Source organism: Protomyctophum bolini, assembly GCF_963924005.1.
Source record: "Protomyctophum bolini genome assembly, chromosome: 12".
Lineage (NCBI taxonomy): Eukaryota > Metazoa > Chordata > Actinopteri > Myctophiformes > Myctophidae > Protomyctophum > Protomyctophum bolini.
This window is the reverse complement of record NC_137873.1, coordinates 29,745,125-29,768,852: the sequence shown is the minus strand read 5'-3', so window position 1 is coordinate 29,768,852 and position 23,728 is coordinate 29,745,125. Positions and strand designations below refer to the sequence as shown.

The 23,728-nt window shown below is 43.9% G+C and overlaps 1 protein-coding gene across 5 annotated transcripts in view; it reads right to left on the bottom strand.

The window, feature by feature from the left end:
• Positions 1–23,728, bottom strand: part of LOC308326352 (histone-lysine N-methyltransferase 2C-like) — a 94,568-nt gene that overhangs the window by 24,867 nt on the left and 45,973 nt on the right. For 4 of the 5 annotated variants that reach the window (XM_080779160.1, XM_080779162.1, XM_080779163.1 and 1 more), the window contains 20 exons: positions 21,644–21,760; positions 21,242–21,346; positions 19,594–19,698; positions 18,947–19,128; positions 18,504–18,668; positions 17,984–18,090; positions 17,790–17,861; positions 16,940–17,152; positions 14,446–14,565; positions 10,814–10,939; positions 10,512–10,642; positions 9,245–9,437; positions 7,565–7,657; positions 7,052–7,099; positions 5,814–5,954; positions 5,633–5,665; positions 3,261–3,404; positions 1,076–1,211; positions 721–941; positions 443–516 (listed from right to left, as the gene is read on the bottom strand). In XM_080779160.1, coding sequence (XP_080635286.1) covers positions 443–516; positions 721–941; positions 1,076–1,211; positions 3,261–3,404; positions 5,633–5,665; positions 5,814–5,954; positions 7,052–7,099; positions 7,565–7,657; positions 9,245–9,437; positions 10,512–10,642; positions 10,814–10,939; positions 14,446–14,565; positions 16,940–17,152; positions 17,790–17,861; positions 17,984–18,090; positions 18,504–18,668; positions 18,947–19,128; positions 19,594–19,698; positions 21,242–21,346; positions 21,644–21,760 — 2,526 coding nt within the window. The remainder of the gene's footprint in view (positions 1–442; positions 517–720; positions 942–1,075; positions 1,212–3,260; positions 3,405–5,632; positions 5,666–5,813; positions 5,955–7,051; positions 7,100–7,564; positions 7,658–9,244; positions 9,438–10,511; positions 10,643–10,813; positions 10,940–14,445; positions 14,566–16,939; positions 17,153–17,789; positions 17,862–17,983; positions 18,091–18,503; positions 18,669–18,946; positions 19,129–19,593; positions 19,699–21,241; positions 21,347–21,643; positions 21,761–23,728) is intronic. The other variant, XM_080779161.1, reaches the window with a different exon arrangement.

Here is a 23,728-nt window from a genome sequence, read left to right as displayed (position 1 = left end):
TCCCACACACACACACACACACACACACACACACACACACAGGCACGCCACAGAAACAAGAGAAAGGCAGACACAAAAAAAAGATTATCAGTCAGGGCCGGCCAAAGTCACCTTAGGAAGAACTAAAGCAGGGTAGATTTAATCAAGAATAAGTCTTTAAAACATGGCTACTGCCAGATAAAATTACTTCTCTCGTGAACTTAATTACAGAGACCGCAGTGAGCTCTAACACTGAGCACTGCTTCCTCTTTTAATTGGTTCATCTGTAAAAAGCTGGATTTCAGATTGCATTGGCAAGAGGCAAGGGGGCCAGTCTGCCTTTTGAATAATAATAAAGTGGCAGGATAAACACCAGTCACAGTTTGAGGTTTGTCATGTTTCTAGTTAATTCAGACTTGGAGATGACAAGCAATCTCAGACATATTATAATGATCTTACTTACCACATATGGGGCCCTGTCTTGTGAACTTGCTTTCCTCCATAGTTTAGCAATTTGCTTGACTCTTGTAGACCAGTCTGTTGAGAAAAAAAGAAGAAGGGTTGTCAAGGCCAACAGAGAAGTCTTTATGAAGAAAAGTGTCTAATCTTGTGTAATAGCACAGCAGATATGCTTGGATTAATACTCAAGCATCGTCAAAAAGGAAAAACTGTATGATCTGGAACATGGAATGAAAATGTAGATTTTAGGGGGCCTATCTGGGTAAAAAACAATTAACTCACCAGGGAATTCTTCCTTGAGATTGGGGAAGTTGACGTTGGTATACAGGACTGGTGCTACGGTTGCAAGCTCTCCCAGAGTTTCCTCCTTTTCCCATTTCAGTGTACTTCTCTGGGCATTGGACATGGCTTCGGTCTCCCCCTCGGCCAGAGAACCAGGAGGGGTGGGGCCTGAGCCATGGGTGGGAGAGGGCCATGGACTGACCTGATTGAACTTCCTGTCCCTGCAAAAGATGAGGAGTCCAACTTTTATGTTCTGCTGAAATCACTATGCTCAGCGAAACTTAAATCTGAAGGAAATACAGCATACATTATTTCATTATTATATAATAATTTACAAGAACAGAGGTGGAATTACCTTGGATTGTCAGTGAAAGGCATACGGTGGAGGGGGGAGAAATTTTCTGGGATGCATGGCCCTGCTCCTGAATTCGGAGTGAACCGCTGGTTTTGTCCCATCATGCCGTTAGGCATTCTTGGAAACATGGGATTCCCTACAAGAAAGAAACACATTTACAGCTTGAGCATCGGTTTATGCTTCACACCTTTGTTTGTTTGGCCCATGTTTTGGTCAGTAGGTGGCGTGCATTGTTTGCCCCAGGTTTTCGTTGGTGTGCGTGTGCACTACTATACAGTGGCAGCACACTGCATACAGTACACAGAACTCACCAGTCGCCAAGTAGCAAGGAGGACACTTCACCTGTGTGTTTTCTACAGTCTTTTCCATGCCATACCGTGACAGTTATGGCACGAACAAAAAATTATTTGCATTGTGGAAGATGCAAGCATCGTGTCCTTCAACGCTTGACACATGATCAGTATTTCAATTCCTTTTTTAGTGGGGAAACCTTTTAGTTTGCTATAAACACAACACAAGATGTCTGTGGAATTTAATATAAGTCATATTGTATAGCTATAGCTATTGAGATAATTGGCATTTTATCAAGGTATGTTCATATCTCACTGCCCCAGAATTCACAAGTAAAACTAAAAAAACATGTTAATATGAATGGTAATTACAATTTTACCTATCAGAATTTACCTTTCGGGAAATTGGGCATGGCCTTTGGGCAAGTGGGCATGAGCTTTGGGCAAGTAGAACATGACCTATAGAGCGCCGCAGTCCCTCCCCCTTTCAGAAAAACGAGTGGCCCAGGAAATGAAAACCCAATGCATTTTCCCATCGGCACTTCTAATATAATTTATTTAAAGACGGTTACGCCGCGGACAAAGCCAACTCGGATCGTGACAAATCATGACAATGAACACAATGTTTTGGGCCGATCAAATAATTTATAAGACGAAAAACAAAACAAATAGTGTTGCCTCCTGACTTTCTTTTCTTCTTTCTAATGATTTGATCGGCCCAAAACATTGTGTTCATTGTCATGATTTGTCACGATCCCAGTTGGCTTTGTCCGAGGCGTAACCGTCTTTAAATAAATTATATTAGAAGTGCCGATGGGAGAATGCATTGGGGTTCATTTCCTGGGCCACTCGTTTTTCTGAAAGGGGGAGGGACTGCGGCGCTCTATACTAACATGACCTATGCCTCTATGTATGCGTGCATGCGTCCGCACACGCAGCTCATCTGTGCGGCGTGTTGTGCCAAATATAGCATAGCTTTTCGGTTTGGTCATGTCGCCATGTGCAAGATTACGCTACCTAAAAACTGTTGTACGGTAATAGTAGGCTACTTCTTCATAAGGATGGAAAAGGAGGACTCCCCCTTCCTTTTTTTTTAAATATATTTTTGGGGGCTTATTGCCTATATTGATATATGTAGTAGGTAGAAGGGAAACGGGGAGAGAGATGGGGGGGTAGACACACAGTAAAGTTCGTCGGGATCGGGACTCGAACCCAAACAAACATCTAGTGGACATTCCTCACCAATGCTCGTCTGACTCTGAACAAACCATTTAACGCCTCCAAAGTCTCAGTAGCTAGTAGTGGTTTGTGTCCGGATCACTTAACAGTACCTTATATAACATGACCTACCCAAAGTGTCAATAGCAACTGTAAGGGCCAAATGACCACTAATGTCAAACACATTTATGTAACCTTGGGGTGGCGCTGTTGTTAACATAAGCGTCAAGTTCACGGGCATGGTGAGGGAGGATTGAACCGGAAGGGCAAATGGCTTTGACCGCAGGTACGTCAGCACATTCAAATACTGGGAGGCGAAATGTTTGCCAGGGTATAGTCTGACAATATCCGTTTCTGTAATCTATTCTAATTATACTTTTTGCTTCTGAAATCGCAGATCTGATGCTGTACCTGTACTCACTGAATGGTGGAATAAAATGTCAAACGCATGAAGAGCTTGCATGTGTGTGTTATTGATGCTGACACACACACAGTGAACCAACAGTACGGCATTAGCATAGCGTGTCAGCCAGGTCCAGCTACGGATCAATCCAAGAGAGATCCGTATGAGACGGAGGCTCCAATAGCAACAATATTAAAACTGATCAAGTTTAATCAAAACCTGGTTATGATGATTAATTGTGCAGCCCTACCCCGGCACTGATGGACAGTTTTACCTGTGTTGGGGTGAGGCATGCTGGTGCCTGGTGTTGCAGAGAGGGACCCTGGGCCATGGGGATGAGGCACCTGCGGTGGTGGGTGGTTGGTGCTGGGGCTCAGGACTGCTGTGAAGAGATCTTCTACATCCTTACCCTCCAACTCTGCAAAAGACGATCAATTCAAGTCAGCACCGGATAATAATTATAGATTGATTTTTCCCTTCATCTAGGGCAGTGCTTCCCAAACTCTTTAGCTCGAGACCCAAGAACCCAATCTAGTGAAAATAGCCAATTTAATATTTTCACTACTTTCACGTTTTCAAATTTATGGAAATTCTTAAATTTTTCTTGTGAACTTTTTTCTATGAACTTTATTTTTATGTTTTAGGTTTGGAAACAATAATTAAGGAATAATAATAATTAGGAAACAAAAAATAAGGGGACCCATAACAAAGTGTCAGCGACACACAAAAGGGTGCCGACCCAGTGTTTGGGAACCACTGATCTAGGGTGCAACTATACAGATGTAGAAAGTACAGATGATTTAACTGTAATTGCAGGCCATTAGGGGGAAATGGTGAAATAGATGGTCCGATTTTATATAGGGTAAAAAAAAAAGAAACAAGGTCATGAATTTCATACCTAAGATTTGGCATTTTATTTCCATAATGGACTTAAATTTGTAATAAAAAGCTGAGCCATACAGGCATCCAACGTTCTTTACTCTGGGTGGGCATCACCAGGGACCTCATGATTCAATTCTATCACGACTCTTGGGCCACAATTGGATTACAATTCTTTGTGATCGTGTTGAGATTTATTACAATCTATTTATACATTTAAGCCGGTAACAAGTTGTGCATGCACACTTCGGCCACAGATCAGTTGGGCAAGTCCTAGACCGTGACGCATGCAGAGTATGCGGAAGTGATTTGGAAATTGTCGGCGTGATACGTCTTGACTGTCTTAACCTCTGCGTTTGTTTTTGTGGCTTTCGCCTTTATTTTATATTTTTATAGAGGGACAGATAGTAGGCTGACAGGAAATGGGGGCAAGAGATGGGGGAGTGACGTGCAGTAAAGGCCGTCTGGATCGGGAGTCGAAACCCGCGGCACAATGCCAGACTCGGGCTACCGGCCAAGGTGCCTGGACCGCTGAGCCACGGCCCAGGCCTAACCTCTGCGTTTCAACCTAACAACGCGTCACCCTGCCCACAGCAGGGCTATCACAACCCAGCGAGTCCAGAATCTACACGGACAGCGGATACACAACAACACGGAACAACACAACACAACCCGGCCCAGCACGGAAAACAAAGCTTGACACATACACTCATGAACATTCTCCGGGCCTGTGGTGTTTCTGAGATGATGATGTGGAAAGCTGTGATTGTGGAAAGCTGTGATCTTGACTTGAACCAATATTCAGACCCATGCGGTTGTCCTACTTTCTCTTTATTGTGGCAATGGACCATGCCCTGAGACTGTCAGTCACAGGGAGGAGACACTGGAGTTCATGCTGGTCCCGTGGCAGACTAAGCAAGGACATTGCCCTAGTCTCGGACACAGCAGAGAATGGGAGGGCAGGAAGATCTGCCTCAAGCTCAATGCCAAGAAAACAACACTAATGGCATTTAACACAAAGGACAGAACCATTGCTACTGTCAGGTAGCAATCGAGGTAGACTTGGTCCCTGGTCTAAGTCGCCCTCGACAGAACTGGAACTGAAGGTCCAGAGCGCACGTTCCTGGAATTCCTTGTATGGAATGCCGAAATCTGAGATGGGATTCATCTCAAGAGGCGGCAGTTTGTGGCTCAGTAGAATCAGTACTGCTGTACGGGGTAGAGTCATGGATGCTCACAGTACAGCAGGGGAGGGCCCTTTTCCAGGTACGCAACCTGGCAATTGGGCAGACCATATCAGAAACCTGGACCTTTACAGAGGCCTCTCACAGGATAAAGACAAGGTTATGGAGAGAAGGATGAGGGTGGCTAGGCACTGTGTCACACACCCGGAACTGGTGACGAGCAAACTGAAACTGGGGGAACCAGGAGGAGGTTAAAGAGGCACATCACCTACGTAGACACACTGTCGTGTGACAGAGGAGCTAGCAACACTGCAGAGGGTCAGACATTTATGCTGCATAGGATTTAACGTGAGAAAGATCCAACATGGATCAAAACGTTGCATTCTTTCTTTTTATCAGAGCATTTAACATGAGTTGCAAGGCCTTCCTTTGAATTGTTCTTCTGTACTTTGCAGTTTGGCTCAGCACCAGGGAAAGACATATGTCATATAACATTACGGTTTTAGGGCAGTACATGCTCTTTGCGTTTGACAAGATCAGATGAAAATGCAAAATGTTGATAGAAAAGCATTAAAACACAAACCTGGAATTTTGTAGAGTTTGCTGAGAATTGATTCTGAAACAAGCAATGAAAGGAATGGGAGAGACAGAACAGATAATTATTAAGTAATCATCATGTAATTCATAGTAACTCATCAAAGGGCAAGCCAGTGGGATTTTCAGCACTTCAAGACGATTTGATAAGTGCCTTGTCCCAGACTAACCATCAGTGACCATCTTGTCCAGCTCTGGGCTGAGGATGCCGTCCAGAGGTTCCTCTTGGAGGCCACGAGGTGTTCGTCGGCCAGAATGAGAGTGGTGAAGCCCTGGGGATCCGTCTCCCATGTGCCCAATGTCAAGCCCTGCTGTGGAAACAAACACACAGACGCACGGAAAAAACAACAACAACAACACATGCACATATGAGGCACCAGTCAACAACGTGTACAAATAGGCCTAAAGTGAGAACACGTTTAATTGTCTAATCTAGACTGTGGAATGCAATCATAACAGCACATTCTAAATCACGGCTCCTAAGGGGTCCCGGCATCATATATAATAAGAGAGCTCTGGGAGCAATGAAGAGGCAGACAGGTCATATTCATTCTGAGCAAAGATACATAAACACTTGAACGCTTGTAGAGAAAAACATTGTTCTGCCCCCTCAATTACGTTGCTCTCTCCTACCAACAGCCGTTACACTCCTTAAACATGCAACCTTCAGCAACATTTGAAGAATTAATTCAACTAATTAGAGGTAAAACCCATTTGAAAAGATGTATAAATGCACTGCCAGCAGATTAAATAAAGATGATGAACAATGTAGCAAGCTTAGCAAATTCTTCGAGATGCCCATCACTGGAGAACTATTTAGACTCTTTCTACAGTGGCTGGCTTCTAATTCTCTCCTGCACTTCAAAAACACAAACACTGAACAACGACAACGACAGCTGTTAGTTCCCCAACACTTGTATTGAGGCAAAAACATACAGTATCAACCTAGACTACATTTAAGTTACACAAAGTACTAGTTACAAAGAGCCAAAGACACAAATTGGCCTCAGTGGAATTGCGTAGCTTTTCTCTGCCAAATTGCAAAAAGTCTAGAGAAATTGAAAGAAGGTCTACTTAGGCCTCTCGTTCTCTAAATTGCATATTTCTTTGAGTTTGAATGGGAGTGTGTCCTTGAGGGTCTGTTTCTGTAAACATCTCTCAGGCATCTCTGGTTGGTCAGAAAGACATGAATTTGTACTAAAATCACTGGTTTGAGCACAAATTCCTAATACATTGCTCTCGTAATGTATTAGGAAGGAGACAGTGCCTGTGTGCAAAGATTAGTAGGAAGCGGCTCAGGACATAATGCATACTACTCAACTGCACGCACGCACGCACGCACGTGCACACACAGTAAGAGAGGAAGAATGCAGTAAAGCAAGGGATGAGTAGGCCATGGCACCCTTACCAAAAGGAGGAGGTGAGCTGTCAACCTGGAAGGGGCAAAAATCAAGACCTACAAAAACCCAAAAACCAGATATAAATGAGTGAAAAAAGAGTGGAGACAGAACAGGCAAAAATCACGCTTCAGACAATGCAAAAATTAAGATAAACCAAAAAGTGAACGAGAAGGGAAAACCCACATAACAGTCAAAATAATGTGACATTCAAAACTACAAATGTGGTGAAAAGAAAAGGAATTAGCTGTCTGAGGAAGTTTTCGCCCCGCTAGATGTGTAGAAGCTAAACATTTCTTGCCACTGTGACTGCCCGTGAGATTATACTTTGTTTGTTGACCAGTGTCCTCCAGGGGTCTATACTAAAACCCCTACTTTCCCCCCCTTTATACCAAATATTTTTTGCCATAAATAGCTACAAGCTCACAACGTATCATTCATGTTGCAACGCGTTGTGAGCTTGTAGATCTGCTATTTTCACGCCCAAGAATAGGGGCGCTAGAGTTCATGTGGATTTGACGCACCAGAGTCACTGCTCGCCTTCCCCAGCATTCCCAAGATGTCTGCGTCAGTGTTCAGAACATCACACAGATCAACTAATGGTTCCTCAGAAGTCTCTGTAGATGGAGAAGATAACATGAAGCAATCAAAAATCATATTCAATGGTAAATGATAAATGGACATGAGGTTAGAGTTGGCACCACTCATTCAGGGAAAAAAAAGTGTGTATTTGCATGTAGTATGGCTCAGTCTAGATATTCACTGCCTAAAATCTGTGAGGCGAATGCAGAGCTCCTCCGGAAATGATACACTCCGGAAGTACTCTGCATATTAAGACTTTATTGGTTGTTGGTTACAACTGGTTTACAAAGAAAGCAGCAGCGTTGAATTGTCTTACACAGTGTTGCCCATTTGACTTGTAGACAACCACATGTCAACACACACACACAGTTTTTCCGGGAGAGTGTAACGTGTGTGGAGGCTGGAGGACCCCGCTATCCCTCCCAACTCCAACAGCTGAACAGTCACCACAATCAATTTTACTTGTAGAAGTCCCCAGTGCAACAACAAAGAACACATTCCCCAGTTGGCTTCACCCCCGTGAACATGGCCAAATGTGTTTGTTGGAGTGCACGGCCAAACCGGAGGCACCATGACCCCAGTCTCCATGGTAGTTTAACTCTGTGCCACCTTGATGCCCAATAAAATACAGTGTGTTGACAAAGCTAACCTTTGAGTTGATTCCTATACTGGCAGTTTCGCTTGTTTAGGCCTTTGACCTACAGTAAAGGTTTAAAAATGTCTTTAAAAAAAAAGCAGTGACAGTAAACAAATCATAGTTGTCATACTTAGACGTTGTGCAGTCAGTGAGGGGCGCTAAAACAGCAGACATGTAGAAAGAAGTGAAGGCAGAAAAACCCCTGCTAATTCTCTAATTGGTAGATTAAAGATGCGATTTCTAAGTTGTATACAAAGTTGTATTTCAAACTGTTTTGAGCATGTAATCATAGTGGATCATAGCCACGAGACAACCATGGAGAGAGAGCGAGTGTATTTTCTGGCAGCGGCATCAGAAGTGGAGTATCCGCCAATTGCCGACAACAACCCGCGGCAGCTGGCAGTGTTTCTCGGGGCATCTGGAGCGGCGGACGCCGAACGTACCGACACTGCCGCGAAACGGAGCGGCGGTGGCGTGTCATAATCCCCCCCACCTTCCCCAGCAGCTGCCGCCCCTCCCCTGTCTGATTGCGGCTGCCGGATAATGCACTCGCTCCTTCTGCAACCATGAGACAAGCTTACTAAGGGTTTAGTGCAATCAGATCGCAGCTCATTCCTTAACAGCCTGAGTCAGAGCCCATCGATGACTAGGCTATTTCACATGCCAACCAGGTTCTCTCCCAGCTAGTAGTTTAACCATACTGGTTGTATTTTAGTCAATAACTGCATCTTGGGGAAATAAATAAATAATCCAGTCCCTGATGACTGCAAAAATTCAGTTACTCATAGTATAGTATAATAATAATTACATTGTATTAAATAACAAGGAATCAGACTACGTTCATGTACTGTGTGGCCGAAGCTGTGAATAGACAATGATATGTATTGATGGGGTATGGTCCTTTGAACATGCCAGCGGGTCACTGGACCATGTCTCTTAACTGTAATGGCTGTCAGGAGTAATTAAGCAGCGTCCGTGTACATACGTGCTACCGCAGGTCTAGTAGAGAGGGGAGTGGCTGAGGCGCTGAGCAGGGGGTCCGACGAGGGGTCCAGGAAGCGGGTGGTGGGGTGCTTCCTGTCTGCCTGGTCCCGTCCTTCCTCCAATAAGCCGGAATTGGCTGCCTGCTGCCTGCTCTGCTTGCTCTTGTCCAACAGGTCCTTCCCGAAGAACGCCTCCTGTCCATGACAACACACAACACGGGTCACTTCTATTCCCTGGATTGACACCGTACCACAGGAGCTGTCAACCTGTCATCCATGACACTCCCCCGTGAGACTTCACTTGGGAAAGCACACCACTCCTCTCTGGTAGAGGCCTAGGGTTTAAATATTCACACGCACAAGGCGAGGGCCCATGAGAAATGACCAAAGTGACAGGGAGAAGCATCGAGACCAACAGGGTCACTGTTGTCCCCACTTGTCTCAGCAACCTCGCCCCACCCCCCAACTGCGTGTATCCGCCAGTCGCCTACATTGCTCAAACCCAGACACGTGACTGCAGCTCCCCACTGTGCCGAGACATTAAAAGCCTAACGCGCCGCCGTTTCAATAATTAATCAAATGCGCTTCTCTGCTGTGGACCCTTTCGTTTAGACTGAACAAACCCTTCTTCCTCCGCCCCCTACCGCAGTGGGACACAGACCAACACTGACAGCTGCCTGTGTCTTAATGCTACTCACATATCTCCATGTTTTAGCCAAAAGAAGGTGACATTGAGATGCTGACTTGGAGAAAGGGAGTCTCAAAGTCATCTCCAGTTTAGCTCTCATACGTCAATTGGCAAGCAAGATAGGAGCCGTTTGAAGAAGACGATCGGTGCACAGTATACTCAGTGGAAAAGCTCCATACCATTCCCCTCTTTGTTCAGTACACAGAAGGGGATTCCCTGCACCAAAGGTCTATCTTTAAGTGGTTGCCAGGCAATGTATTCCATATTCTGAACCTCCCCTTGCCATGGGAGGGATTATGTGGCAGATCATCAGTGTATATGGATGGGTAGATTACATGATTATAATTATATATATATAAAAAAATACTCTAGACTATATAATACTAGACTTTTAATTCTAATTTTATGTTTACATATTTTTCCTATTTTACTAAGCTGTTGCATCAACATAGTTATTGTTAAAGACCTCCCGAGATCACCTTTATGCATGGTCAAGTTGGTCAACTGGTCATAGAGGAAATAAAGTTAGCTACAGCTGTTCAGCTAGACTTGTATCAGCTATTGCTGTTCATGTGACAGACCTGCAAGTATGCGGGAAAAGCCTCCTCTAATTTGGTCTTCTTTTTCCGGTAGCGTTTCTTGATCTTCTCTGGGACCTCTGGTCCAGGAGGGATCTCATCGACAGGTGTATCAGGCAGTGCCTCTGTCCACGCTTTATACAAATAAAAAACATCAAAAAGTACAACATTATTTTGAAAAGAAAAACAAATGACCAATTCCTGTGTCGTCTCTTTCTTAAAGCTCACAGAGCTTAATAATCTAAAGTCAAGTAGAGCGTTTTACAGAGATAAGTGTAACTATTATGTATGACGTGTTCACTGACCCTCGTCCTTTCCTGTAGGGTTCTCCGATACAGAGCCAGAAGAATCCTTCCTGCACAGGGATCGCTTGGCCTTGCCGGGACCCTGTCCTGGACGACTCCTCTGGCGCACCATGAAACCTCCAATACCTGAGTGAAGGTTATTTATTCATTTAAAATAATACTCACAAGGTTCATTTTAGGAGCTGAAAAGACCAACATCATCTAGAGTTGCGTAACCGTTTCCCTCCTCTCCTCCCCGACACCCCATCCCTCTATCTATCAGAAAGATTCATACATCCACAAACATCAACAGCACCCAAAGCATTATAAATCAAACAACTACCGGTAGTGCACTACCGACAGCCTCAGTCTTTGTCATGTCAAGTGAAGAGGCACTGTATGCATCTATCAATTCAATTGGTTATACTTGGGCAGTTAGAGGGCATCTTGCACATGAAAATATGACATAACTGCAGTAAAACAAAACAAAAAAAACAAGCGTCTAAAAAGGGCTGAGCAGGTTTTAAAGCTTGGGGAAGGAATAAGGAGTGTTATGGGGAGATAAAAGTGACATTAGAAGTTTCACGGTTGAGAAGCACTGGCGAACATGTCCCCAACCCCTATTGCTAGTATACTCAATAATACTGTATCCTCCACGTCCACATACATCTTTTATGCCGCCCACTCAACTAAGATGCAGAGCTACAGTAGCTCGCAGGCTCGAACAACAACTTAACCAACAGTAAAGTTGTAACAATATTCTAAACTACAGGATTTGTTTTAGACCAGTGCGTTCCTCCACATGCTCTTGGTATGTGCGAGGGCTGCTCACTGGCAGATTGAGGCAGCATCAACAGGCCTTAAAACACCTAAATGTATGGGGAATTCAGAAATTGGCATAATGACTACATTGGGAGAAAGAGGGGAAATTCTTTAACACATTCCCTCCCAGTGAACACGAATTTCACAAGTTAATTGTTGAAGAACAGCTTCCCTCCCAATCACGAGTTCCACAAGTTATGTTTTCATTGTTTAATTCGACGCTTTTAATACGTTTTAACTGAGAATTTCGGACTAGAAGGTTTTCTTACTTTGATTGTAGTTGTTACGTCCCCACCAAAGTGGTCTAGGTGTTATTTTGTGCAAAAACTCATTATTGGCTATTTCCACTACCATAAGCCCTCGATGTGCTAATTCGCTTATTTCAATTGCTCGAAAATCTTTTTTCTTTTAAATATATCCTCTCTTCATAATGTAAATAGTATCCTAAGCGGCACACTTTACTACTTATTTCGATGAAAATAAGCAAATTAGCACTAAAACCCAACGCCCCATTGAGGGCTTATGGTAGGGGAAATAGCCAATAATGAGTTTTTGCACAAAATACCACCTGGACCTCTTTGGTGGGGACGTAACAACTACAAATAAAGGTAAGAAAGCCTTCTAGTCCGAAATTCTCCTTTAAGACGTACGGGTGGGATAGGTGGCGCGTTCCGATGACGTCGCCGGTAAAAGATCAGTCGCACTGGCTTGCTAAGGCTTCTAGGAAATTGAGGCCCAATGCCTTCCTATTGCCATGGTGGCGTGCAACGGGAGCATTACTCTTTCGCTCTTTGTTGTTGATCAGCATTTTGGATTATTTTTCAACACGACGACAAACTTTTGAGGCAGATTTTCATGAAACGGAACGATGATGGCGGCCGGGTGGTTCTTCAAAGATTAGTGAAAAACTAGGCAGTCAGATGGGAATCTGTTAAATAAATGGAAAAAGATAAGAAAAAATAAACAGTAACTTAACACATTGAGTACGCCAACGTGCATCAAAATAAAGGCCCTTATAGTGCCAGAGTAGTCTGATCGCTTTTACTCTGAAAGCCATGAACCGGAAATACTTTCTTAAAAAAATTGACTTGACAAAGTGAGCTCATAATCCCCGATCATCTTAATATATTTATATAAACTCCAAAAAGCGTTCATATTTTGCGGGAGAGACGGATGAGGAGCAGAAATGCAGCGCCAGCATATCGATCCATTCATCACCACGGAGAGCGCCCTGGATCAGGAGATACGAGTCATTCTTTCCGCCGCGCTAACATGGGAGTCAATGACAAGCTAATATTTGCACAGAGCGTTAGCATACGGCAAGCGAAAAGCGAAATGCCAAAAAAAAAAATAGGAATAATTCTGAATATTATTATCTCGCCCCGCGTCGTTTGGACGTCGCTAGGACGTCCACAGACGTCTAAGGTATTACTCGTTTCTGATCCTTATGACGTTTCCAGACGTGTTTTGTACAGAATGTGTTAAAGGTCGCAATGGCTATGGGGTTGCCGTACTGGCCGCAATCTTAATCAACCATATGATTTGGAACAACTGCTGTGAGGGGCATGTGAGAGAACAAGGAGAAAGTTCTACTCGGCCGCCTGTGCACACCACACTGGGGTGTGCACATTTCATTTTTCTTGCACTGACTGCAGTGCTCAAAAAGTACTCCTCCTTACAGAGTATACTACCACCTTGATGCCATGGATTTTGAAGACATGCGCTCTCTCTCGATATATATATATATATATCACATGCGCAAGTCAACAGTCCGTCTTTAACATGGCCATGTCTTAAAATATACCCTATTGTGCTGAATATAAGACTACGTTTTGTTCCAATAGAAATATCCTAATAAAAAAACGGGGTCGTATTATAATCGGGGACTAGACAATTTGACATTCAATGTTCTTTTTCCACAAATTAGTCTTGAAAAACAAGTGGGTCGTCTTATAATCAGAGTAGTCTCATATATTCGGGCACAATACGGTATTAATTGAATTACCAGCTTAACCCATTTTGGGTGGGAACCCCTTTTGGCGTTTTAAACATTACGTTATAATTCAGCTATTGAAAAATAGCAGATCTACAAGCTCATAGCTTGTAGGTCTGCTATTTTTGAAAAATCGTTAAAAACATGTGCTTGAAATCTTTCAGAAAATTGTCAAGATTTAGAAAACTTTTTTTAGAAGTGGTGCAACCACTTCTACCCGCACCCGTGTGTGTAGTGCCGTGCATGTGCGCGTGCACCACTGGTGTGCGCACGCACCCGCACCCGTGTGTGGATGTTGTTGCTACATAAATAGCGTCAATGCTAGCGAGCTAAAATATAGCCATCCTTGCTCTAGAAAGCACCAATGTTTCCATCTAGACCACCGGATTATCAGCAAAAACCTCCGAAAATCGCGCTAATTGACCAAACCATGGAGAGCTCCGTAGATTAGGAGTTATTCAGCTTTTAGTCTGCCTGTATAATGGGAGGTGGACGGCAGCAATAAATAAATAAAGCTAATCTGAGAGAGAGAGAGAGAGAGAGAGAGAGAGAGAGAGAGAGAGAGAGAGAGGGGAGTTGCACCACTTGGTTCACACAGGTGTGATTTTTTTTTATTTCGAGGTCAGGCCTAAATGGGTTAAACAATGATATGACTGAAGCGGTGTAGCGACCACTGCTTTCATCATGAGGACATGGTTAAGAAAACACTAGATAGAGCCCTCTGTACATCAGAGGCCCTGAAATGGCTGTGCTGTGCTTGGCTGCAGCTAGAGCGCTGGGCACGTACTGCACCATTTTACGCTTCACAGGAGCTGTCTCCTTCAATCAGGTGCCCTACCCGGCCGGTACGGCTTCCTCTTCCTCTTCTTGCTGCCGTCGGCCCCCTTGGAGTCGTCCTCCGCTGGCTCTCTCTCCAGGCTCGAATCAGACTTCCCCTCGCAGTCCAGGAGCTCTGCCTCTGTGACAGGGAGACAGAAACACGGGGCAATGAGACAGTCCCGCAGCAGCACAGACCACACTGGCTGGCGCCCGACAACACAAACAAGCACAGCGCCTGGGTCAGTTCTATCTCTACTCCGCTCAGCTGTGGAGCACATTAGGTACATGCCATGGACTCCCCTATTTGATATCACATTTTTATCTCTGGGACAACAAACCACTCTACACTGTAAAATCTTCAGACAAAAGTTCCCGAGTTACAGACCCCGTAAGTGACCATTTGGTTCCCAACTCTCATTAATTTAGCTGGGGACGCCCTGCTGTAACCCCCTCAAGGATTCGGCAGAACTCACGTTGAGAACTACCGGTAGTGCATTACACTGACTGAAATTAAGTTTATAATTAGTTTTACTAATATTTCCTTGTTTCTTTGGTTGTCTTGATCTATGTCGTTTTCTTGTTTGTGTTGTTGTTTTTTCTTGCTTTTGTTTGTTATGTCGCTGTCAATTTATTTCTGATTTCTGAACACACAATAAAATGTTTGCAACGTATGCAACGTAACGGACCCTAACTAGGGAACACATGGTCGCGTTTTTCTTTTAGCAGAAGCACAGGAATCTCCATACATGGGCATAAAAGGGACAAGGACAACCAGATAGATACTAGTGTGGCGCTACTAATATCACTGCGTGGATATTAGCCTCGTCCCTCTCAGTATTCTATTTTTGAGTGGTGCTAGCCACTCCTATCGACAGCTATGTGTGTCCATCTGACTGTCCCTGTGTCTGTCAAGAGTACGGAAATAGTGTTTGTAGACCACCAAGTGTCACGGTTTCGCAGCCTAACACACACACACACACACAGAGGCCAGCACGAGTACAGTACAGCACCACTCAGTTCAGACGGGTCTGATCTTTTCTGCATTGTCCCGCCCCATATTTGTACACTGGGCCCTGGTTGGTTATAGCCTGGTTCCAGACGAATCTGGTTGACTCGTCACTACTTTGGCCGTGAAGTCCTCCCACAATTGAGGGGGGCCCAGACTTAATCTGCCTGGGGCAATATGCATTGCAAAGGCAGCTGAAGGCTGGCAACGTGAGGCTAGACAAATACACAGGTGTCCCTTAGCATATCAGTCGGATCGGCGGTGCGACTCACATCTAGTTACCCCGTAGGTAACTAGATGTGAGGGCCTCATATCGGCCCCCGAACCCCTAGTATGAGTAAACCGCGGAAATGTCTTGATTCTAGTGACATTCCATGCGTTCAACAAGCCAAATTGGCGCCATCGTATATTTATAAGTAAACTACAGAAGTTTCTCCCCTGCAGCTCCATAAGCTGAGTCACGGAGGGTGTAACACTGCTCTCTGGACCAGGCTACGCAGAGAATAGCAAACGCTGAACCGGAGACGCGTCAGTGAAGGCCGTCCCATCTCTCCTGATCCAAACAGCGGAACTGTTCGACTTGGTTAGACGCTCGGCAGAGCGGCTGGAGATTGCCTGCCCCGAGTCGAGCAGACAACCAGACCCATGACCCAGGCTGCATAAGGGATTTTTACTGCACCATCACTGGCACATGCAACACACTTCGGTGTGAGTTCCTGACAAGGTGGTAACCTGACAAGTCAGAACTAGAAATAAGTTTCTGGCCAAAACGGGACTTCACATCACATCACATCTACCATAAGCGAGACCATTGAGTTAACTGGTTCAATGCCACACCAGTGCAGTAGGTGGCGCTACAAACCTAACCCCGTTTATTTCAGAATTACGAACGGGATGTCCAGCCGTAACACCCTCCTTGCATGGTAAGCGAAGAAGGATCTTGAATAACGCGGCGGGCCACGGCAGTCGTTATGTAGCACAAAGGGGAGGGTTGGTACCCTGCTGACGTGGTCAAAAAAAAGAAGAAAACAAGACGTTCCTACAGAGCCTCACCTAGACTTCTAAAGAAAACACACTAGGCAAAAAGCTGACTGAGTCTAAACCCAGAATGGGTGGGAAATCTCTATGACTCGCTGTGGTTCTGTGTCTCCATTGCTACTCTGAAACAATATTAATAATTAATTACTCTGAAGGCCTCCGTTAGCCCGTCACAAGATGAAAGAAAGCTGTAGTGATTATCCCATTCTGGGCGGGAACCCCTTTTGGTGTTTTAAGCGTTACGTTAAACTTTAGCGATTGAAAAATAGCAGATCTACAAGCTCATAGCGCGCCACCGAGTGGCGCGCTATGAACTTGTAGGTCTGCTATTTTGAAAAATCGTTAAAATGTGCCTCAAATCTTTCAGAAAATATCATGATTTAGAAAAAAATTGACGTCAGGCCTGAATGGGTTATTATAAGTGTTTCTTCCCCAAGCAGCAGCTAGTGTTGGGAGACGGCCGGCTTACCTCTGTTATCCTCCATGTCTTCGTCACGGGAGTGCTCCGACAGCGGGTCTACGGGGGCCTGGAGGACCGCCACGCTGTTCTGGTTGATGATCTTCAGCTTCAGCTTGGGCTTGGGCTTCCTGCGCCGCGATGCGGTGGCAGATAAGCTCTGGAGCTGGCACAGCCCGGACTCTGTCAGACACACTCCGTCCTGCGTGTAGGTCCTCGCCAAGTCTGTAAGTAAACCATGGAACGGAGCAAGATAAAAATCTCAAAGGCTGAAAATGTAATGATGATGTTTTAGGTATTATCATTCTAAATATAAAGCCATTGTTGCTGCAGTTCTACATAACAGCCAACCGTCTGAAGAAATCACAGATTTGAGTCATTAACTTCTTTGCTTTTATGGCATTTCTGAGACCATTCATGTTTCTGGAAGATGCTTGTATTCTATTCCTAGTTTGATCACTTCAAATACCGTTTCATCTTCAAATAAATGGGGGAAGAAAAGGCAATCTACAAACTCAATCAGTCGTGGCAACTGACATTTTAATCCATGTGAAACACACAGTTACAAAATGAAAAAAAAAAAAGTTGAGGGTTATGACCACTAAAGCCCTATTTCCAAACATTTTCAAAATATTTTCCCCACATGTTTGCGTCACAAGTTGCTACGCGTTGGGAGTTTGTAGATCTGCTATTTTCACCTATAATGGACATGCCCCAAATAGTGACGTAGGGGTTAATAACAATTTGGAAAACAAAAAAATAGGAGAGGCTTATTATGAATTAGGAGCTAAAAGTCACTGGTTGGAAAATATTTGGCATTTCCGTTGTTATTTATGTGTCAGTGTTAAAGCTGCAGTCTTACCCATTTCTTTACCCTTCGAGACGATGTGCGTCATAACTGGAGCCTCAATGGAGTCTCTGGCCTTGGCCGTTACTGCAGCAAAACAGGAGACACAAAAGGCAGTGAAAACAAGACAGTGTAAAAAGCAAAAAAAGAGAAAAGTGTTATAATAATGACGGTAACTAAGTTTGGTGAATGAATGACGCAGTCCATACCCCTAGTGGCCTTGAAAGCTCGACACATTGTGCAGTCAAAGCTGGTATCTGCAGCTTTCTCCACATCCTCCTCCGAATGGAGCCCCTGACAGGAGGCATGGAGCCATCTACAGAGAAGAGAGACCCTTAGCGACTTGGTAATTACAACAGAATGATGACGATAGAGATAGACCCACCACACAGGACCCTATTTTCGTCGTTTAGGACCCTTATCCTTAAACGTCTTTGCCTTTTTTACTATTTTGAAAAACATTAAAAAATTGTCCAACTAGTCGATCGACATAGACACGTTGCAAGATTGTAAATCGGCTATTTGAACTATTCAAAAATGTTTTTCAAAATAGTAAAACAGGCAAAGAAGTTTAGGGATAAGGGGTAAGGCAGCGATGAAAATAGAGCCCATACTGTACGTACACACACAGGCGCACGCACACACACCTGCACAAACACACATGCACACACACACAGTTGACAAGAGACGTGCTGAAATATCTGGCTCTCTTGGAAGCGGGGTGCGCACCTGTCGCATTGGCGACACTGAACAATGACAGTGCCCTCGGAGTAGTCCAGCATACAGATGGGGCAGGTTGCCAGGCTGGCACAGGGGGCACACCGAGTGTAATTATTCTGCCACTCACACCTCAGGCCAGGGGAGGTGGCACCACACTGGGTGCAGGCCACACACCTGAGGGGAACACAGAGAGGGACAGAGGTCACTGCAGTCCACTGACAAAGACAAGGCCGATTTAAACCATTTTGACCTGAGATCAGATTCTAAAAATGTCTTCTACATCCTGACAGTTTTCTGAAAAAGCTACGTGTCAGTCGTTCTGACTGTGACACCTCGACAGAACTCCTCGAGAACGGAAAAAAAGCTTAAACGAGTGATCTATTGGGCGGGAATGGTAACTGCTACAGAGGAAGTGAAGTCTCAAACTGAGACGAAAATTGTGGTTGCCATACCATTTGCACTTCCAGCTTTCCTTGGGCACGTTCTGCAGCGGAGGCTCCAGGCAGTAGGTGTGATAACTGATGTCACAGTCGTCACACAGCAGCAGTCGCCCAGGGTCTGTGGCCTGGCCACACGCCTCACACACTGTGCACTCCAGGCACCGCCAACCTTTACTCAGCACCACCTTGGTGATCTGGGGACAACGGCAATGACAAGTTCAAATGTAACTAACAATATTCTGTAAGTATTCTGTAAATTCTAAATTTGAGAAAGAACCTGCAGCATTAGTTGGCTGTCCAATTAATTTGAGTTACAATATTGCTACAATAAAAAGACTAAGATAAAGAGAATAAGAGGTTTAAGTCAAGCACTTTGATGTTGTCTGTTAACTCTGTTTAAAGCTATAGTAGTTGGCTCCAGGTGTTACATTCTGAATGTAGTAATGTTCAGCAACTAGTACAGACTAAGGACAATATATATTTTCATGGAAATGAGAATTGTGTGAGAATCGTGATCTCAATTCTTGTGGAGGAAAATCGAGATTCACATTTGAGCAAGAAACGTGCAGCACTATCTGTAAGCACATCATATTTCACTTTGATCGTGTGTACGATATGACTTATTGTATAGAGTATGCAGACGCCCAGAACATGCTTACCTTTAGACCAACACAGAAGGGATGGTAGCACTGTCCACACTGAGCACACGCCAGGAGGCGACCTTCTGCGCCCTGCCCAAAGCTTCCACAGACCACACACATGTCCTGGAAGAAAGGAGGTAGAACATCATCAGGTGTCTCGTCCAAGGGAGGCTGTTTTAGATTCAAAAGCCAACACTGCAGCTCAAACGCCAACTCGACAAAATCGTATTTATAGCAGTTCTACTTATTCCACAAGAAGTTTCGTTTGCTGAGTTGTGCATCTGAGACAAGCTGGCTGTCGTTAGCTCCTGCCTGTCAGGAGAGAATAGTTTGGCTGCTGCTTAACTTTCTGGCACAGCCACTCGTCAATCACATGCTACCGCTGCTACTACACCGCTGGTGCTGCAAATTGCAATTACTTCACTGTGTGGCTGGCTTGCCATTTGAACACACTGTCTGTGGCAAAGGAAATAATTATTTCTCCTGTCACAAGTCCAAATTCCTAATTAAAATACTGTATATCATGTATATTTAGGTTCCTGAAATAAATTACAGGGCAATAGAAAAACACTTTCCGATTGTCTAATAAAGACAATTTTGTCAACTTCTCCTCGCTAACCGTAAATTATCTTAAATTAACTTAACAGCTTCTGGTGTTTGATGCTGTTTGCATGTTCATAACTGTGATGGGATGCACTACACCCCCAGCCCCAAACCCCAAAAAGTAGGGGTCCACCAAAAGCCACAATGTACCGTAGTTAGAAAATTGCATAGATTGTTGTATGTCTTCTATTGGCTACGGCTGTCAATAAAGTTTGATTGAATATGCCTCAGTACAGTAGCCATGGATGCGCACATAAATTCTGAAAGACACGATCCACGATCCAAGTCCCACGGTCACTTTTAAGTGCAATACATACTAGACTTGCAGCTGTCAAGACAAATCACCGTTGGTATATGCATCTACTAGAGTTATAGTAGACAGACCATTAAATAATTATGATTTGTTCCATAAAAGAAACAACTGATGCAGCCTAGTATTGTCTGGATTGTTTGCTAGAATTCAAAGCCAAAGAATCATGAATCCCATATCTTCTGTTGGGGGAAATATGCATCATCTACAACACAGTAGGTCAGGACACCTCTACATTTAGCAACATTATCTATTGAACAGACAGAAGAAGGCCAATGTTAAATATCCAACATGACCCAGTCTTATAAAACATTAATGAAGTGTCTGTGCTGCTGGTCGGAGGTTAGGCTGGAAGACCCCCAATGGAAACAATATTTGCCCGGGATCACAGATCTACAAGCTCACAACATGTCACTTTGCACCATGTTGTGAGTTTGTAGATTGGCTATTTTACTTCTTAAACATTTTGTTTTCTAATTTATGGAATTTCTTTGATATTTATTTTATTTAGTCATGAAATTACTTACTTGCGCTTTTTTGGGAATGTTTTTTTAAATTGTCCTTTTGAAATAATTAAAAACAATGTAGGAAATAAAAACTAAAGGGACCCATAACATTTTGTCCGTGACCCACAAATGGGTTTGGGAACCAGTGATTTAATTTATCAGGGTGTTTACATGAAAGGCAGAGGTCTCTAAAAAGAATGTATTGTACACATACCCCTATAGCAATATATTGTAAAATAAAACATACCTGCTTCAATGTGAAACTGTCATTGCTGGAGAATATGACCACTGTGTTATGCATGGCATTCTCCTCCTCTTCCTTGATTGGGTACTGTGTTTCTATTGTTGTGAGCTGCATATTAGATAAACAAACAGACAAACAGATGATTTAAACAATCTCACAATCACTGAGTCATTAATTATTGAGGAACTAACCCCCAGAACCACTGAAATGGTCAACAAACAAGAAAAAAGAAAGAGAGCGAAAAATAAACAGCAAATAGCCTAATATGTCATTATCATAATTACTGCTTTCAAAGCGTCAATCCAAGCATTCACTGTCCAGTGAAAAACAAACAATGTTGCATGTCAGGTTGTCAGTTGAGTTTATTTGGTATCTGGTGGTAACGATGTGATCGGTGACACATACCCCCGGATTGATGGATGGACACACTCCGTTCTTGCCCCTGGCTCGGCCCCGCCCCCCTCTACCTGACAGCCCTGCCCCTCTGGGTCTCCTCCTGCCTGGGAAGCCTGAGCCTCGACCCTGCGGAGGGAAGGAAGGAGAACACAACGTTATGGCGCTGGACCTCAGCCTCGTGCACGCACGCACGCACCATGCTGTCATCACTGGAGCTCAGCCTCGTGCACGCACGCACGCACCCACCATCATCACTGGAGCTCAGCCTCGTGCGCGCACGCACCATGCCAGCACACAAAGACGTATACGCTTCACGGTCTCTCGAGTACATATGCATTGAACACAAAGAATTCCATGTCCTGAAGTAGAATCTAAAGTAGCTTTCGTAAAAGGAAAACATACAAGAACTTACTACCTGCCCATGGTGGAGCACTGAGGTCAGTATCCACCTTTTAATACCAAAGGAACAGCAGTTCTCAACTCTTCCCAGAACAGTTAATGTCACTTCCCCTCAAAGTGATTTGATCAACACACTGCAATCACACATAAAAATATACGTAGAAGTAGGGAAAACTCGGCGTTGCTATAGCTTTGAAGAGCAAAGTAATTGGGCACAGGTGCCCAACAGGAAAACTTAGCAGTGGCACTAGGTGTGCTGATGAGTGGTGTATGCTCAAACTGCTCTCCACACTGCAACAAAAATAACTATTATCGTTTAGGAACATTGAAGCATGACTCTTATTGTGGTTGCACCTCAAGGCTGGCCACAAGTATTTGTAAACTTGTACATTTTGATTTTATGATCAATTCTGTGGTCTTGTCTGAGAAAATAGATCAGAATTTAACCACCGTCAAGACAGTATAAAAGAACACCCCAGCCACGGTAGCCCGACACTCAAAATGAAAATGAATTTTCATTTTGTATTCACTTCATTATTCGTAGCCAAGGTATCACATATTCAACTGAGGCTGCCGTAGAGTCACCAAACCTGTTGTTTGGTCAGGGATAAAAGATGGGGAGATGATGATGACTAGTTATTATATCAATCTTTTCAACCTATCTTCATATAATTGGTCCTCACTAATGTTCATGATAAAATAGCACAATTACTCTCTACTCGGTCTGCGTCTCATAGTCTCATGTGGGCAGTTCAGAAACGCGCAATAATACAAATCTGCCTAACAAAGTGCTATTTTATCATGACCATTAGTGAGAACCTATTATATGTCATGAAGATAGGTTGTGAAGTGTGTGAAGTGGTGAAGTCGCATTTTAAAGTATGTTCAGGTGTTTAATAAAATACATCATAAATTATAATGTCTTGATTGAGATAGCTTTTCCATGCTGTATATTGATTGCATTATATTAGATATTGGCATTGAGTCCGATAAACAAATGCCATACAGTCCAGCTTCTCAATACAACAAAACACATGTGAGCTACACCTCTGGGCGTAAATAGTGTTTTTCCTGTATGCCTTGTGAAAAGAACACAATTTACAAACAACAAGCGAACACCAGATGATGCACTACATTGTTAGATTGTAGATCTGTTATTTTTGGCATGAGACACCGTTGTACAACAGAATATAAATTATTATTTGTTGATTTTCTTTACAGGACATTTTTATATATTCTGGTATCAAAGTAGTTCAGTCTGTGTCACCCAGCCCTTGTGCAGGGAACAGCAAAACACTTGTTTGTTTGTTTTTTCAAGCATTGTCCAGTATTTAATTGACAATACTTGATTTGAAACTAGACAGAGTCTGGATCACAAGATATATATTTATTTTTATTAATTTCTGAACTTCCTGACATTTTGATCCCTCTTTGTAAGAACTAGTGGTAGCCCACCAGCCAGAATGCCCTTCTGACATTACACTTTTACAGCGAGCACTGGGGCTCTCGGAAGGCTGTTAAAAGCCTGTTGTTTCTTGTGAGCCGGTCTCCACTGTGCTGTCAGCACATTTCCGGTGAGAGGCCTCTGTCTAATCGCGACTGTCAATGGCAGTCTACTTCCAAGAAACCCCGAGCCGTGCCCCCAAATCCCTTCCCATTTACGCAGCATTTGGCTCTGGTCCCAACATCTCCTTC